Source organism: Oncorhynchus mykiss, chromosome 13, assembly GCF_013265735.2.
Source record: "Oncorhynchus mykiss isolate Arlee chromosome 13, USDA_OmykA_1.1, whole genome shotgun sequence".
NCBI classification, from domain to species: Eukaryota; Metazoa; Chordata; class Actinopteri; order Salmoniformes; family Salmonidae; genus Oncorhynchus; species Oncorhynchus mykiss.
The window spans coordinates 64,350,603-64,366,718 of NC_048577.1; the positions used below are offsets into that span (position 1 = coordinate 64,350,603).

Here is a 16,116-nt window from a genome sequence, read left to right on the forward strand (position 1 = left end):
GCGGCAACGGAGGAAATCCTCGATCAGCGCACGGTCCAGCACGTCCCGAGAGGGAACCCAACTCCTCTCCTCAGGACCGTACCCCTCCCAATCGACAAGGTACTGGTGACCACGGCCCCGTGGACGCATGTCCAAAATCCTGCGGACCCTGTAGATGGGTGCGCCCTCGACAAGGATGGGGGGGGGGGGGGGGGAAGACGAGCGGGGGCGCGAAGAACGGGCTTAATACAGGAGACATGGAAGACCGGGTGGACGCGACGAAGGTATCGCGGAAGAAGAAGTCGAACTGCGACAGGATTAATGACCCGAGAAATACGGAACGGACCAATGAACCGCGGGGTCAACTTGCGAGAAGCCGTCTTAAGGGGAAGGTTCTGAGTGGAGAGCCAAACTCTCTGACCGCGACAATATCTAGGACTCTTAGTTCTACGCTTATTAGCAGCCCTCACAGTCTGCGTCCTATAACGGCAAAGTGCAGACCTGACCCTCTTCCAGGTGCGCTCGCAACGTTGGACAAAAGCCTGAGCGGAGGGGACGCTGGACTCGGCGAACTGAGATGAGAACAGCGGAGGCTGGTACCCGAGGCTACTCTGAAAAGGAGATAGCCCGGTCGCAGACGAAGGAAGCGAGTTGTGGGCGTATTCTGCCCAGGGGAGCTGTTCTGACCAAGACGCAGGGTTGCGAAAAGAAAGACTGCGTAAGATGCGACCAATAGTCTGATTGGCCCGTTCTGCTTGACCGTTAGACTGGGGGTGAAAGCCGGAAGAGAGACTGACGGAAGCCCCAATCAAACGGCAAAACTCCCTCCAAAATTGAGACGTGAATTGCGGACCTCTGTCCGAAACGACGTCTGACGGAAGGCCATGAATTCTGAAAACATTCTCGATGATGATTTGTGCCGTCTCTTTAGCAGAAGGAAGCTTAGCAAGGGGAATGAAATGGGCCGCCTTAGAGAACCTATCGACAACCGTAAGAATAACAGTCTTCCCCGCTGACGAGGGCAGTCCGGTGACAAAATCTAAGGCGATGTGAGACCACGGTCGAGAGGGAATAGGAAGCGGCCTGAGACGGCCGGCAGGAGGAGAGTTACCGGACTTAGTCTGCGCGCAGACCGAACAAGCAGCCACGAAACGACGCGTGTCATGCTCCCGGGTGGGCCACCAAAAACGCTGGCGAATGGAAGCAAGCGTACCCCGAACGCCAGGGTGGCCGGCTAACTTGGCAGAGTGAGCCCACTGAAGAACGGCCAGACGAGTAGGAACGGGAACGAAAAGAAGGTTCCTAGGACAAGCGCGCGGCGACGGAGTGTGAGTGAGCGCTTGTTTTACCTGCCTCTCAATTCCCCAGACAGTCAACCCGACAACACGCCCCTCAGGGAGAATCCCCTCGGGGTCAGTGGAGGCTACTGAAGAACTGAAGAGACGAGACAAAGCATCAGGCTTGGTGTTCTTAGAGCCCGGACGATAAGAAATCACGAACTCGAAACGAGCGAAAAACAGCGCCCAACGCGCCTGACGCGCATTAAGTCGTTTGGCAGAACGGATGTACTCAAGGTTCCTATGGTCAGTCCAAACGACAAAAGGAACGGTCGCCCCCTCCAACCACTGTCGCCATTCGCCTAGGGCTAACCGGATGGCGAGCAGTTCGCGGTTACCCACATCATAGTTACGTTCCGACGGCGACAGGCGATGAGAAAAATACGCGCATGGGTGGACCTTGTCGTCAGAGAGGGAGCGCTGAGAAAGAATGGCTCCCACGCCCACCTCTGACGCGTCAACCTCGACAACGAACTGTCTAGAGACGTCAGGTGTAACAAGGATAGGAGCGGATGTAAAACGATTCTTGAGGAGATCAAAAGCTCCCTGGGCGGAAACGGACCACTTAAAGCACGTCTTGACAGAAGTAAGGGCTGTGAGAGGAGCTGCCACCTGACCGAAATTACGGATGAAACGACGATAGAAGTTCGCGAAGCCGAGAAAGCGCTGCAGCTCGACGCGTGACTTAGGGACGGGCCAATCAATGACAGCTTGGACTTTAGCGGGATCCATCTTAATGCCTTCAGCGGAAATAACAGAACCGAGAAATGTGACGGAGGAGGCATGAAAAGTGCACTTCTCAGCCTTCACAAAAAGACAATTCTCTAAAAGGCGCTGGAGGACACGTCGAACGTGCTGAACATGAATCTGGAGTGACGGTGAAAAAATCAGGATATCGTCAAGGTAAACGAAAACAAAGATGTTCAGCATGTCTCTCAGGACATCATTGACTAATGCCTGAAAGACAGCTGGAGCGTTAGCGAGGCCGAAAGGAAGAACCCGGTATTCAAAGTGCCCTAACGGAGTGTTAAACGCCGTCTTCCACTCGTCCCCCTCCCTGATGCGCACGAGATGGTAAGCGTTACGAAGGTCCAACTTAGTGAAAAACCTGGCTCCCTGCAGGATCTCGAAGGCTGAAGACATAAGAGGAAGCGGATAACGATTCTTAACTGTTATGTCATTCAGCCCTCGATAATCTATGCAGGGGCGCAGAGACCCGTCCTTCTTCTTGACAAAAAAAAACCCCGCTCCGGCGGGAGAGGAGGAGGGGACTATGGTACCGGCGTCAAGAGCTACAGACAAATAATCCTCGAGAGCCTTACGTTCGGGAGCCGACAGAGAGTATAGTCTACCCCGGGGGGGAGTGGTTCCCGGAAGGAGATCAATACTACAATCATACGACCGGTGTGGAGGAAGAGAGGTGGCCCTGGACCGACTGAACACCGTGCGCAGATCGTGATATTCCTCCGGCACCCCTGTCAAATCACCAGGCTCCTCCTGTGAAGAAGAGACAGAGGAAACAGGAGGGATAGCAGACATTAAACATTTCACATGACAAGAGACGTTCCAGGAGAGGATAGAATTACTAGACCAATTAATGGAAGGATTATGACAAACTAGCCAGGGATGGCCCAAAACAACAGGTGTAAAAGGTGAACGAAAAATCAAAAAAGAAATGGTTTCGCTATGATTACCAGAAACAGTGAGGGTTAAAGGTAGCGTCTCACGCTGAATCCTGGGGAGAGGACTACCATCCAGGGCGAACAAGGCCGTGGACTCCCTTAACTGTCTGAGAGGAATGTCATGTTCCCGAGCCCAGGTCTCGTCCATAAAACAGCCCTCCGCCCCAGAGTCTATTAAGGCACTGCAGGAAGCTGACGAACCGGTCCAGCGTAGATGGACCGACAAGGTAGTGCAGGATCTTGAAGGAGAGACAGGAGTAGTAGCGCTCACCAGTAGCCCTCCGCTTACTGATGAGCTCTGGCTTTTACTGGACATGAAGTGACAAAATGACCAGCAGAACCGCAATAGAGACAGAGGCGGTTGGTGATTCTCCGTTCCCTCTCCTTAGTCGAGATGCGGATACCTCCCAGCTGCATAGGCTCAGCTCCCGAGCCGGCAGAGGAAGATGGTAGTGATGCGGAGAGGGGAGCAACGGAGAACGCGAGCTCCTTTCCACGAGCTCGGTGACGCAGATCAACCCGTCGCTCAATGCGAATAGCGAGTTCAATCAGGGAATCCACGCTGGAAGGGACCTCCCGGGAGAGAATCTCATCCTTTACCTCTGCGCGGAGACCCTCCAGAAAACGAGCGAGCAAAGCCGGCTCGTTCCAGCCACTGGAGGCAGCAAGAGTGCGAAACTCAATAGAGTAGTCTGTTATGGATCGATTACCTTGACATAGGGAAGACAGGGCCCTGGAAGCCTCCTCCCCAAAAACAGATCGATCAAAAACCCGTATCATCTCCTCCTTAAAGTCCTGATACTGGTTAGTACACTCAGCCCTTGCCTCCCAGATTGCCGTGCCCCACTCACGAGCCCGTCCAATAAGGAGAGATATGACGTAGGCGACACGAGCAGTGCTCCTGGAGTAAGTGTTGGGCTGGAGAGAAAACACAATATCACACTGGGTGAGGAACGAGCGGCATTCAGTGGGCTCCCCAGAGTAACACGGCGGGTTATTGATTCTGGGCTCCGGAGATTCGAAAGCCCTGGAAGTGGCCGGTGGATCGAGGCGGAGATGGTGAACCTGTTCTGTGAGGTTGGAGACTTGGGTGGCCAGGGTCTCAACGGCATGTCGAGCAGCAGACACTTCCTGCTCGTGTCTGCCTAGCATCGCTCCCTGGATTCCGACGGCTGAGTGGAGAGGATCCGAAGTCGCTGGGTCCATTCTTGGTCGGATTCTTCTGTTACGGTGAGTGAATGAGGACCCAAAAGCGAACTAACTTAAACAGAGCTTCTTTAATAACCAAACTTAGGTAGGCTCAGATAGACCGGCAGATTCCGACAGGACAGGACAAGGTTACAGCAAACATGACGATAGTCTGGCTCAGGCATGAAACACAAACAAACAAGAATCCGACAAGGACAGGAGCAGAAACAGAGAGAGATATAGGGACCTAATCAGAGGGAAACAGGGAACAGGTGGGGAACGGGTAGTTAGAGGAGACAAGGGACAGCTGGGGGAAAGCGGGGGAGAAAAGGTAACATAACAACGACCAGCAGAGGGAGACAGGGTGAAGGGAAAGGACAGAGACAAGACACAACATGACATAGATATTACTGCTGAAATGATACTGAGTCCAACATGTAATGTTAATACTAGAGAACAGTTTAAACCATGTAATAATGACAGCTCTAACTCTCTCAACATTGGCCTGTCATTCCTGCATCCTAAGGTAAAATAGAGCTCAGCGTTCTAGTCTGAAATACTTCTTTCTCTCTCCGCCTAGCATTCTGGGTCGTTCCACCAATTCGGTGCCTATTGAAAAGTGTAACTTGGTAAAGCATTTCTTCGATTTTGTCACAAATAGCACATATTCACCTTCATAAACAACGTGTTTTACCATCTCAAGAGGTTAAATAAAAATGGACTAGAACAAATGCCTAGTAAGTGTCAAATAAAGTAACAGGGTTGATGATTTCTTCTTAAATAAGCCATGAATCCCCCTGTGACAGCGGGGAGAGTGGAAGCTTGTTGTGTGCAAAAGGGAGTAGGAATTGAATGCAAACTTCAAAATGTTGTATTTATTGTTAAAACATGTATATCTTATCTACATTATACTCAATCTGCTCAGCTTTCCACCACAACATTTCCAAGAAGAGTAGAACCAGCTCACCTGCTTTTACTCTATGATTTGACTATTAGATGTTTAATGTTTCTTTGATAAAACTATTTAAAAAGGAATAGTTTCCCCATATTAATTAGACTCAACAAAATGATGTTGCCACGAGCAGCACCGGAGATATTGAGATGGGCGAGATGCAACACTTCACTCTCACACAGTAACACAAAGTATCTGCGCATGTGCACGGGTACACTTCACACTGTGTACAGCGTGGTGGCCAGGCCATCAAAAGAGCGGAGAGGTTGAGCTTCGCGCTTCAACGCTCTTAGAGGTTGTGAGAATTGACCCACTAAGCTGTTTACTTTCTGTATCTACATCATATCGCTGAGTCTACCTTTAAAACGAGAGTTCAGCTCACTGTAAGGACCGTCGCTGGAGATGAGAAGCAGGTATGGGGAGTTGACATTTAATAAGGAACAGACAGGTAACAACACAGGACCAGCGTCAGCACACGGGTGAACAAGGACATATGACAATTAATGCTGCAGCAGGGAACAGAGAGGGGAACCAGACAGATATAGGGGAGGTAATGACAGAGGTGATTGAGTCCAGATGAGTCCAATAATCACTGATGCGCGTGACGGTGGAAAGGCAGGTGTGTGTAATGAAGGTGGCAGGAGTGCCTAATGCTGGAGAGCCTGGCACCTCCTAGCAACAGGGAGGGGAGCGGGAGCAGGTGTGACAGTACCCTCCCTCCCCTCTCTAGGGGCGCCACTCGTCGTAGCACCTGGGCGATCCTGACGGGCCGGCCGAGGAACGGGCAAGCCGGCTGGGCGTAAATTATGGTGGCAGGAGTGCCTAATGCTGGAGAGCCTGGTACCTTCTAGCACCAGGGAGGGGAGCGGGAGCAGGTTACTGAGTTGACCTTAAAATGGGGGACAGTAAATGAATCACTAATCACATAAATAATTAAGGGAAAGGGAAAGGGGGAAACCTAGTCAGTTGTTTGTCAAAGCAACAAAATAACTAAGGCTTTACCATGATGTTGAAACTTAGAGACATTTGTGGATTAAGTGTTAAAATCTCAGAGGAACATGTCAAAGTGCTGCATTTTGGCAGTTTAGCACGTCTTTATTCCGATAAAAAATCAGATTTATTACATTTTCCATGTGGTCTATATTAAAGGGCACTTCATTTAATATGACAGGCTTTTAAAATTCAATATTGGTGCACAATTTCACCTTAAAATATCAAAGGAAACTCTTTGTGGAACGACTCATCTTTTCCTTTCTGTCCCTGCTTCTTGTCTCCAAGGATTCCTCTTTCCACTCCACATCCCTCCGTCCTCCATCCCCTCTGCAACTTCACTCCATCTTATCTTTACACCACTGGGTTGGGAGGCCATCAGCTCATTATCTTTACACCACCGGGCTGTGAGGCCATCAGCTCATTATCTTTACACCACTGGGTTGGGAGGCCATCAGCTCATTATCTTTCCACCACTGGGTTGGGAGGCCATCAGCTCATTATCTTTACACCACTGGGCTGGGAGGCCATCAGCTCATTATCTTTACACCACTGGGTTGGGAGGCCATCAGCTCATTATCTTTACACCACTGGGCTGGGAGGCCATCAGCTCATTATCTTTCCACCACTGGGCTGGGAGGCCATCAGCTCATTATCTTTACACCACTGGGTTGGGAGGCCATCAGCTCATTATCTTTACACCACTGGGTTGGGAGGCCATCAGCTCATTATCTTTACACCACTGGGTTGGGAGGCCATCAGCTCATTATCTTTACACCACTGGGCTGGGAGGCCATCAGCTCATTATCTTTACACCACTGGGCTGGGAGGCCATCAGCTCATTATCTTTACACCACTGGGCTGGGAAGCCATCAGCTCATTGTCTTTACACCACTGGGCTGGGAGGCCATCAGCTCATTATCTTTACACCACTGGGTTGGGAGGCCATCAGCTCATTGTCTTTACACCACTGGGCTGGGAGGCCATCAGCTCATTATCTTTACACCACTGGGCTGGGAGGCCATCAGCTCATTATCTTTACACCACTGGGCTGGGAGGCCATCAGCTCATTATCTTTACACCACTGGGCTGGGAGGCCATCAGCTCATTATCTTTCCCGTAACGTTTGGCTGTGTTCCCTCGGGAACCTGGGATCCAGATGCTCCTGGAGAAACTTATCAGGGTTGGTGGATTCCATGACAGGGACCTTCTTGGCTGAACTTAGTATCAAAGCTTCATTGAGTCCTGCCACAAGTGTGAGGCACTCTGCTCCTTTGGGATCTGGTCCAAAGCAGTCGACTGGGTTGGGTCAAGATTCACCAATTCATTGCAGAAGAACAGGCATTTCCAGCAGTTGTAATTGACATGATCTCCATGTGGCTGGGAAAGAGTAGAGAATCTACATTAAGGTATTATATGAAGTTAGAAAGCATTGAACAGAAGAGACACACATCAGTTCAAATACATTAAAATGGTACAGCCATAAATAAATATTCCTTTCAGTCCAATTCTACCTGGGATGCTACTGGCTGTGATGTTATTGTCGGTTCAGATTAACACTTATAGAGCAGACTCCCCACGGGCAGATTCAGGTGTCTCAGGCTCCGATTCAATTCCTCCTGTGAGTGGAATGCAGGCGTGGGAAGCAGGGGTGGGAGGCAGGGGTGGGAGGCAGGCGTGGACATTCTGGACGCTTTTCTGCATGTTGGTCACTGGCCTTCTGGTGTGTGAAGTCAATGCTGTTTAACTGCTTTGACTCAAGGTTCCTCTGAGTCCCTGCATTCCATTGTCGCTGCTCATCTGTGCAGGCTACGCCAGTTAGCCCACTGGACACCGCATTCTGCACCTGTGATAGAATGTTAAATACAAAAAGACATTCAGAGAAAATCCCATTATTAACAATTGTGTGACTGAGGACTATGTGATCAACTTAATCAAAACACATGCAGGTTTCATCATAAACTTACCTTGCTATTGTTCCCAATGAGATGAGGCCACTTATACTTACCATACTTTAGGCATTACCCCCAACCACAATGATATTTTACAAACCTTATTCACCCAGAAAAAACAATAACACTAAAGACTAATAACACTCAATGTGATGCTGACATGTTTAAATAAATGTTATCCCCTACTCACCTGGACTCCATAAACCTGCCTTCCCCAACATGAGATTGGACAGGATACTTACCGATTCCCCACATTAACACGGCAGTTCTGTTGATCCACAAATACACGTTACAATAATAATAAATCATGACATTCTCAATTCAGCTTTCATCCAACAAAACGTTGGGTCTAACTGCTATGTTAAGCCTGACTCTTTTATCATTCTGTGTCTAGATAAGGCAGTATTGCGCACTTTCATTTATGAAAGGAACAACGAAAATAGACTATAAGGATCAATTACAAGAGCAAGGAACGCTGAGAATGATCATAGATATAATCTGAGAACTCTGTCATAAAGTTAGCCTATGGATTATAGTAACTGTCACCACAACACATGTAGGCTGAAATGCAAATTACTTATTTACCTGCCTTCCACAAAATGGAGGCTGCATGACTTTCCAAGGCCAGCGATGCAAGGACATCCAGCCGTCTTTACTGATCCGTTGTTGGATACAAGTTCCCAAGCAGGGTGGTAGGAGCTGATTGATTGGCTGGGCTGAACATCGGCCTTCAAAAATACCAATCCTTTTCCCTCCTCCTGGTGAAGAAGAACTCGGCCCACCTTACCACTGTGGAGGTACTGATAGGCCTTTTTCATAGTGGAACCATCCACTCCCAAGGAGAGCACCAAGTAATTAAAATTGTCCCCATACGTTATTTCATCCACCAAATTATTAATCATGGATGGCTGGGGTACGGTGATACCATCCGACCTCCGAAGAGCCATTTGTGTGTGTTCCCAAATGTGAGCCATGTTTGGTTTTTGTTAATTTGTTAAAATGTGTTAATGATGCACGTTTTTTAATTATTAGCTAGCCACCGCTCTGAGGTAATTCACTAGCATTGAATGTAGTTGAGAAACGGAAATACAAACACAATCGCGTTCGAATGGAACTGGGTCAAGTGGGAGGGGCTACATAAGGCGAATAACTTCCTTAATTTTGCCGGACCCCAGGAAGAGCTAATGGGGATCCATAATAAATACAAATGCCTGGAATACAAATACAAATCCATGAGTTAAAGTACTATACATATGATTCAGTCTGAGTTAAAGTACTATACATATGATTCAGTCTGAGTTAAAGTACTATACATATGATTCAGTCTGAGTTAAAGTACTATCCATATGATTCAGTCTGAGTTAAAGTACTATCCATATGATTCAGTCTGAGTTAAAGTACTATCCATATGATTCAGTCTGAGTTAAAGTACTATCCATATGATTCAGTCTGAGTTAAAGTACTATCCATATGATTCAGTCTGAGTTAAAGTACTATCCATATGATTCAGTCTGAGTTAAAGTACTATCCATATGATTCAGTCTGAGTTAAAGTACTATCCATATGATTCAGTCTGAGTTAAAGTACTATCCATATGATTCAGTCTGAGTTAAAGTACTATCCATATGATTCAGTCTGAGTTAAAGTACTATCCATATGATTCAGTCTGAGTTAAAGTACTATCCATATGATTCAGTCTGAGTTAAAGTACTATACATATGATTCAGTCTGAGTTAAAGTACTATCCATATGATTCAGTCTGAGTTAAAGTACTATCCATATGATTCAGTCTGAGTTAAAGTACTATCCATATGATTCAGTCTGAGTTAAAATACTATCCATATGATTCAGTCTTGATATGATGATGATGTTGGTTGTGATGATGATGGTGGTGGTGATGATGATGATGGTGATGATGATGGTTGTGATGCTGGTGATGATGATGATGATCACAACAAGAAAGACAACATTAATTTCCTTTCAGACGATGTCTTCTTATAATCTTGTTGACATGCAGGGATGGATGGTTCCTCCATTACCAGATCTCCCATTGTGACATGTATATAATGTTGTAATAATCACTGACCAACTTCAACTGCTGTTTCTTAGAGTTCACCCCTCTGCCATGCATAAAGCAGAAGTGAGTGTTTTGGTGAGGAGGTTTTTGTCATGGTGTATATCACTGTGATACTTGCGCATAAGGAGAGTCATTCTGAGTCTGACAGTAATACACTGCTGAGTCTGCCTCCTCCACATTACTGATTATAAACTGATAATCCTTATCAGACGTGGCTTTAGATGTGAAACGATCAGAGGAGAAACCAGATCCATATTTGTCAGGAGAGGAAGAGGTAGAGCTACTCCAACTATGGTAATACTTTAACACATACTGAGGAGCTCCTCCTGGAACCTGTTTATACCAGTTTACAACATTGCTTTCATCTTTGGTAATGTCACAGTGAAAATTGGCGGTCCCCTTTGTACTGACAGTCAGTACTGAAGGTGTCTGTGTCACTGCTTTCTGGCAACTGACATCTGTGGGAATGAAACACACCATTTATTAAGACAATAAATAATACATGAATGTAAAACTTCATTGGCATTGTTTTTGGATTCAGATTGAACAAACAGTAAATTCCTCACATGTTAGAGCAGTGATGAGAGTGCAGAGTGTCCCCAGCATGTTGTCAGTGTGTGGTGTGAACGGCCCTTACTGTCCAGCTGAGAGATGAGCAGGGTTGGAGTGTGAGGAGAGGAGAGGTTGCAGGACCCACCTATAAGGAGACAGCCAGGGAGGATCAGGGGGAAGGTTCTCTAGAGTTAACCAATCACCAAGCCAAAGAGGACTAGAGGGAGGGGCCTCTACAGTTAACCAATCACCAAGCCAGGAAGGACCAGAAAGAAGGGGCCTCTACAGTTAACCAATCACTATCTACTCTCAAACGTACTCTATCTGGGTCTTCACAAGACCAACAGACAGATTTCTAAATAATAACTGGATGTATCCTATATTTTCATAACTGTGACACACATTTCAATTAGAGTCACTATTAAACTATAAAAAATAGAAATATTTCAGAGAAGACTATTTCATAAACATATTGGATTTGTTTTGTTGCATTGTAAAGATCAGTATTCTGTTTCTTCTCATTTATGTTAGTTAATTTATATCAGCATGTCATAACATAGATAATAATAACATTATAATAATATAATCTAGACCTGATGGTGGGGTTCTGAACTAACAGTACATCACTAAATGCCTGTTGATGTAATATGTCTCTACTGTAAACCAGGGGACTGACTATCATGGAGGTTATCTGATACATGGAGTCTTCTGTTAGGACTGAACCTTCTGGAATATCACTTCATCATTCATGCTTTGTGACAACTAGGTGTAATTGTTAATGACAACATTCTACTAAATGTGTGAAGGGTTTTGTGTAAAACACAAGCATGGAATGTTCTCCTCCTGCAGACACACTGGTTCAGGATGACTTGACATTCAGTTAGTGTCTATATTCAGAACATCTGAAAGCAGAAGTGAGTGTATTTGGTGAGGAGGTTTTTGTCATGGTGTATATCACTGTGATACGATCTCACTAACAGAGCTGTCCCAAGTCTGACAGTAATACACTGCTGAGTCTGTCTCCTCCACATTACTGATTATAAACTGATAATCTTTATCAGATGTGGCTTTAGATGTGAAACGATCAGAGGAGAAACCAGATCCATATTCATCAGGGAAGGAGTGAGTACGGTAAAACCTTAACACATACTGAGGAGCTCCTCCTGGAACCTGTTTATACCAGTTTACATAATTTCTTTCATCTTTGGTGATGTCACAGTGAAAAGCTGCAGTCCCCTTTGTACTGACAGTCAGTACTGAAGGTGTCTGTGTCACTGCTTTCTGGCAACTGACATCTGTGGGAATGAAACACAACATTTATTAAGACAATTAATCATACATGAATGTAAAACTTAATTGGCATTGTTTTTGGATTCAGATTGAACAAACAGTAAATTCCTCACATGTTAGAGCAGTGATGAGAGTGCAGAGTGTCCCCAGCATGTTGTCAGTGTGTGGTGTGAACGGCCCTTACTGTCCAGCTGAGTGATGAGCAGGGTTGGAGTGTGAGGAGAGGAGAGGCTGCAGGACCCACCTATAGGGAGACAGACAGGGAGGATCAGGGGGAGGGGCCTCTATAGTTAACCTATCACCAAGCCAAAGAGGACTAGAGGGAGGGGCCTCTACAGTTAACCAATCACCAGCTGCTCTCATTTCTCGATATGAGATCCTGTCTTCATCCCTGACTCATATTCTACCTCCATCAAATCATAACTGGAGTTTAATATCCTATACTAGTTCTACACAGGACCAACAAAATTATGAGGTATCTGGACTGACTGGCGCCAAACTGTGCCTGATTTAATGTAGGTATATCCTGAGTCATTATTGGTGGTACTTTGTCCTCCTCTGGTGGACGTTGACAGAACTGCAGCCTCTATTCTGATCACTGATGCAGAATGTGAAACACCGCAGCATGACGCCGCGCTACACTGAGTGCACAAAACATTAAGAACACCATCCTAATATTGAGTTGAATCTTACAAGGTCATAGTTTAATGCTGAAAGACTAAGTGAAGGTCAGACCTATACAGTAGATATTACTGCTGAAATGATACTGAGTCCAACATGTAATGTTAATACCAGAGAACAGTTTAAACCATGTAATAATGACAGCTCTAACTCTCTCAACATTGGCCTGTCATTCCTGCATCCTAAGGTAAAATAGAGCTCAGCGTTCTAGTCTGAAATACTTCTCTCTCTTTCCGCCTAGCATTCTGGGTCGTTCCACCAATTCGGTGCCTATTGAAAAGTGTATCTTGGTAAAGCATTTCTTCGATTTTGTCATAAACAGCACATATTCACCTTCATAAACAACGTGTTTTACCATCTCAAGAGGTTAAATAAAGAATTGACTAGAACAAATGCCTATTAAGTGTCAAATAAAGTAACAGAGTTGATGATTTCTTGTTAAATAAGCCATGAATCCCCCTGTGACAGCGGGGAGAGTGGAAGCTTGTTGTGTGCAGAAAGGAGTAGGAATTGAATGCAAACTTCAAAATGTTGTATTTATTGTAAAAACATTTATATCTTATCTACATTATACTCAATCTGCTCAGCTTTCCACCACAAAATTTCCAAGAAGAGTAGAACCAGCTCACCTGCTTTTGCAATATGATTTGACTATTAGATGTTTAATGTTTCTTTGATAAAACTATTTAAAAAGGAATAGTTTCCCCATATTAATTAGACTCAACAAAATGATGTTGCCACGAGCAGCACCGGAGATATTGAGATGGGCGAGATGCAACACTTCACTCTCACACAGTAACACAAAGTATCTGCGCATGTGCACGGGTACACTTCACACTGTGTACAGCGTGGTGGCCAGGCCATCAAAAGAGCGGAGAGGTTGAGCTTCACGCTTCAACGCTCTTAGAGGTTGTGAGAATTGGCCCACTAAGCTGTTTACTTTCTGTATCTACATCATATCGCTGAGTCTACCTTTAAAACGAGAGTTCAGCTCACTGTAAGGACCGTCACTGGAGATGAGAAGCAGGTACGGGGAGTTGACATTTAATAAGGAACAGACAGGTAACAACACAGGACCAGCGTCAGCACACGGGTGAACAAGGACATATGAACATTAATGCTGCAGCAGGGAATAGAGAGGGGAACCAGACAGATATAGGGGAGGTAATGACAGAGGGGATTGAGTCCAGATGAGTCCAATAATCGCTGATGCACGTGATGGTGGAAAGGCAGGTGTGCGTAATGAAGGTGGCCGGAGTGCCTAATGCTGGAGAGCCTGGCACCTCCTAGCAACAAAGAGGGGAGCGGGAGCAGGTGTGACAGTACCCCCCCTCCCCTCTCTAGGGGCGCCACTCGGCGTAGCTCCTGGGCGATCCTGACGGGCCAGCCGAGGAACGGGCACTGGGCAAGCCGGCTGGGCCTAAATGATGGTGGCAGGAGTGCCTAATGCTGGAGAGCCTGGCACCTTCTAGCACCAGGGAGGGGAGCTGGAGCAGGTCACAGAGTTGACCTTAAAATGGGGGACAGATGTAAATGAATCACTAATCACACAAATAATTAAGGGAAAGAGGGAAACCTAGTCAGTTGTTTGTCAAAGCAACAAAATAACTAAGGCTTTACCATGATGTTGAAACTTAGAGACATTTGTGGATTAAGTGTTAAAATCTCAGAGGAACATGTCAAAGTGCTGCATTTTGGCAGTTTAGCACGTCTTTATTCCGATAAAAAAATCTGATTTATTACATTTCCCATGTGGTCTATATTAAAGGGCACTTCATTTAATATATCAGGCTTTTAAAATTCAATATTGGTGCACAATTTCACCTTAAAATATCAAAGGAAACTCTTCGTGGAACGACTCATCTTTTCCTTTCTGTCCCTGCTTCTTGTCTCCAAGGATTCCTCTTTCCACTCCACATCCCTCCGTCCTCCATCCCCTCTGCAACTTCACTCCATCTTATCTTTACACCACTGGGCTGGGAGGCCATCAGCTCGTTATCTTTACACCACTGGGCTGGGAGGCCATCAGCTCATTATCTTTACACCACTGGGCTGGGAGGCCATCAGCTCATTATCTTTACACCACTGGGCTGGGAGGCCATCAGCTCATTATCTTTACACCACTGGGCTGGGAGGCCATCAGCTCATTATCTTTACACCACTGGGCTGGGAGGCCATCAGCTCATTATCTTTACACCACTGGGCTGGGAGGCCATCAGCTCATTATCTTTACACCACTGGGCTGGGAGGCCATCAACTCATTATCTTTACACCACTGGGCTGGGAGGCCATCAGCTCATTATCTTTCCACTACTGGGCTGGGAGGCCATCAGCTCATTATCTTTACACCACTGGGCTGGGAGGCCATCAGCTCATTATCTTTACACCACTGGGCTGGGAGGCCATCAGCTCATTATCTTTACACTACTGGGCTGGGAGGCCATCAGCTCATTATCTTTACACCACTGGGCTGGGAGGCCATCAGCTCATAATCTTTACACCACTGGGCTGGGAGGCCATCAGCTCATTATCTTTACACCACTGGTTTGGGAGGCCATCAGCTCATTATCTTTACACCACTGGGCTGGGAGGCCATCAGCTCATTATCTTTACACCACTGGGCTGGGAGGCCATCAGCTCATTATCTTTACACCACTGGGCTGGGAGGCCATCAGCTCATTATCTTTACACCACTGGGCTGGGAGGCCATCAGCTCATTATCTTTACACCACTGGGCTGGGAGGCCATCAGCTCATTATCTTTACACCACTGGGCTGGGAGGCCATCAGCTCATTATCTTTCCCGTAACGTTTGGCTGTGTTCCCTCGGGAACCTGGGATCCAGATGCTCCTGGAGAAACTTATCAGGGTTGGTGGATTCCCTGACAGGGACCTTCTTGGCTGAACTTAGTATCAAAGCTTCATTGAGTCCTGCCACAAGTGTGAGGCACTCTGCTCCTTTGGGATCTGGTCCAAAGCAGTCGACTGGGTTGGGTCAAGTTTCACCAATTCATTGCAGAAGAACAGGCATTTCCAGCAGTCGTAATTGACATGATCTCCATGTGGCTGGGAAAGAGTAGAGAATCTATATTAAGGTATTATATGAAGTTAGAAAGCATTGAACAGAAGAGACACACATCAGTTCAAATACATTAAAATGGTACAGCCATAAATAAATATTCCTTTCAGTCCAATTCTACCTGGGATGCTACTGGCTGAGATATTATTGTCGGTTCAGCATTAACACTTATAGAGCAGACTCCCCACGGGCAGATTCAGGTGTCTCAGGCTCCGATTCAATTCCTCCTGTGAGTGGAATGCAGGCGTGGGAAGCAGGGGTGGGAGGCAGGGGTGGGAGGCAGGCGTGGACATTCTGGACGCTTTTCTGCATGTTGGTCACTGGCCTTCTGGTGTGTGAAGTCAATGCTGTTTAACTG

At 46.5% G+C, this 16,116-nt stretch overlaps 1 protein-coding gene across 1 annotated transcript in view; it reads right to left on the reverse strand.

Moving 5' to 3' along the window:
- LOC110487482 (Ig lambda chain C region) overlaps positions 1-12,239 on the reverse strand; it is a 28,173-nt gene extending 15,934 nt beyond the window's left edge. Inside the window, exons 1-2 of the mRNA XM_036941908.1 lie at positions 12,113-12,239; positions 11,676-12,004 (exon numbers count right to left, since the gene is read on the reverse strand). Coding sequence (XP_036797803.1) covers positions 11,676-12,004; positions 12,113-12,152 — 369 coding nt within the window. The 5' untranslated portion in view covers positions 12,153-12,239. The remainder of the gene's footprint in view (positions 1-11,675; positions 12,005-12,112) is intronic.
- Positions 12,240-16,116: the final 3,877 nt, after the last annotated feature.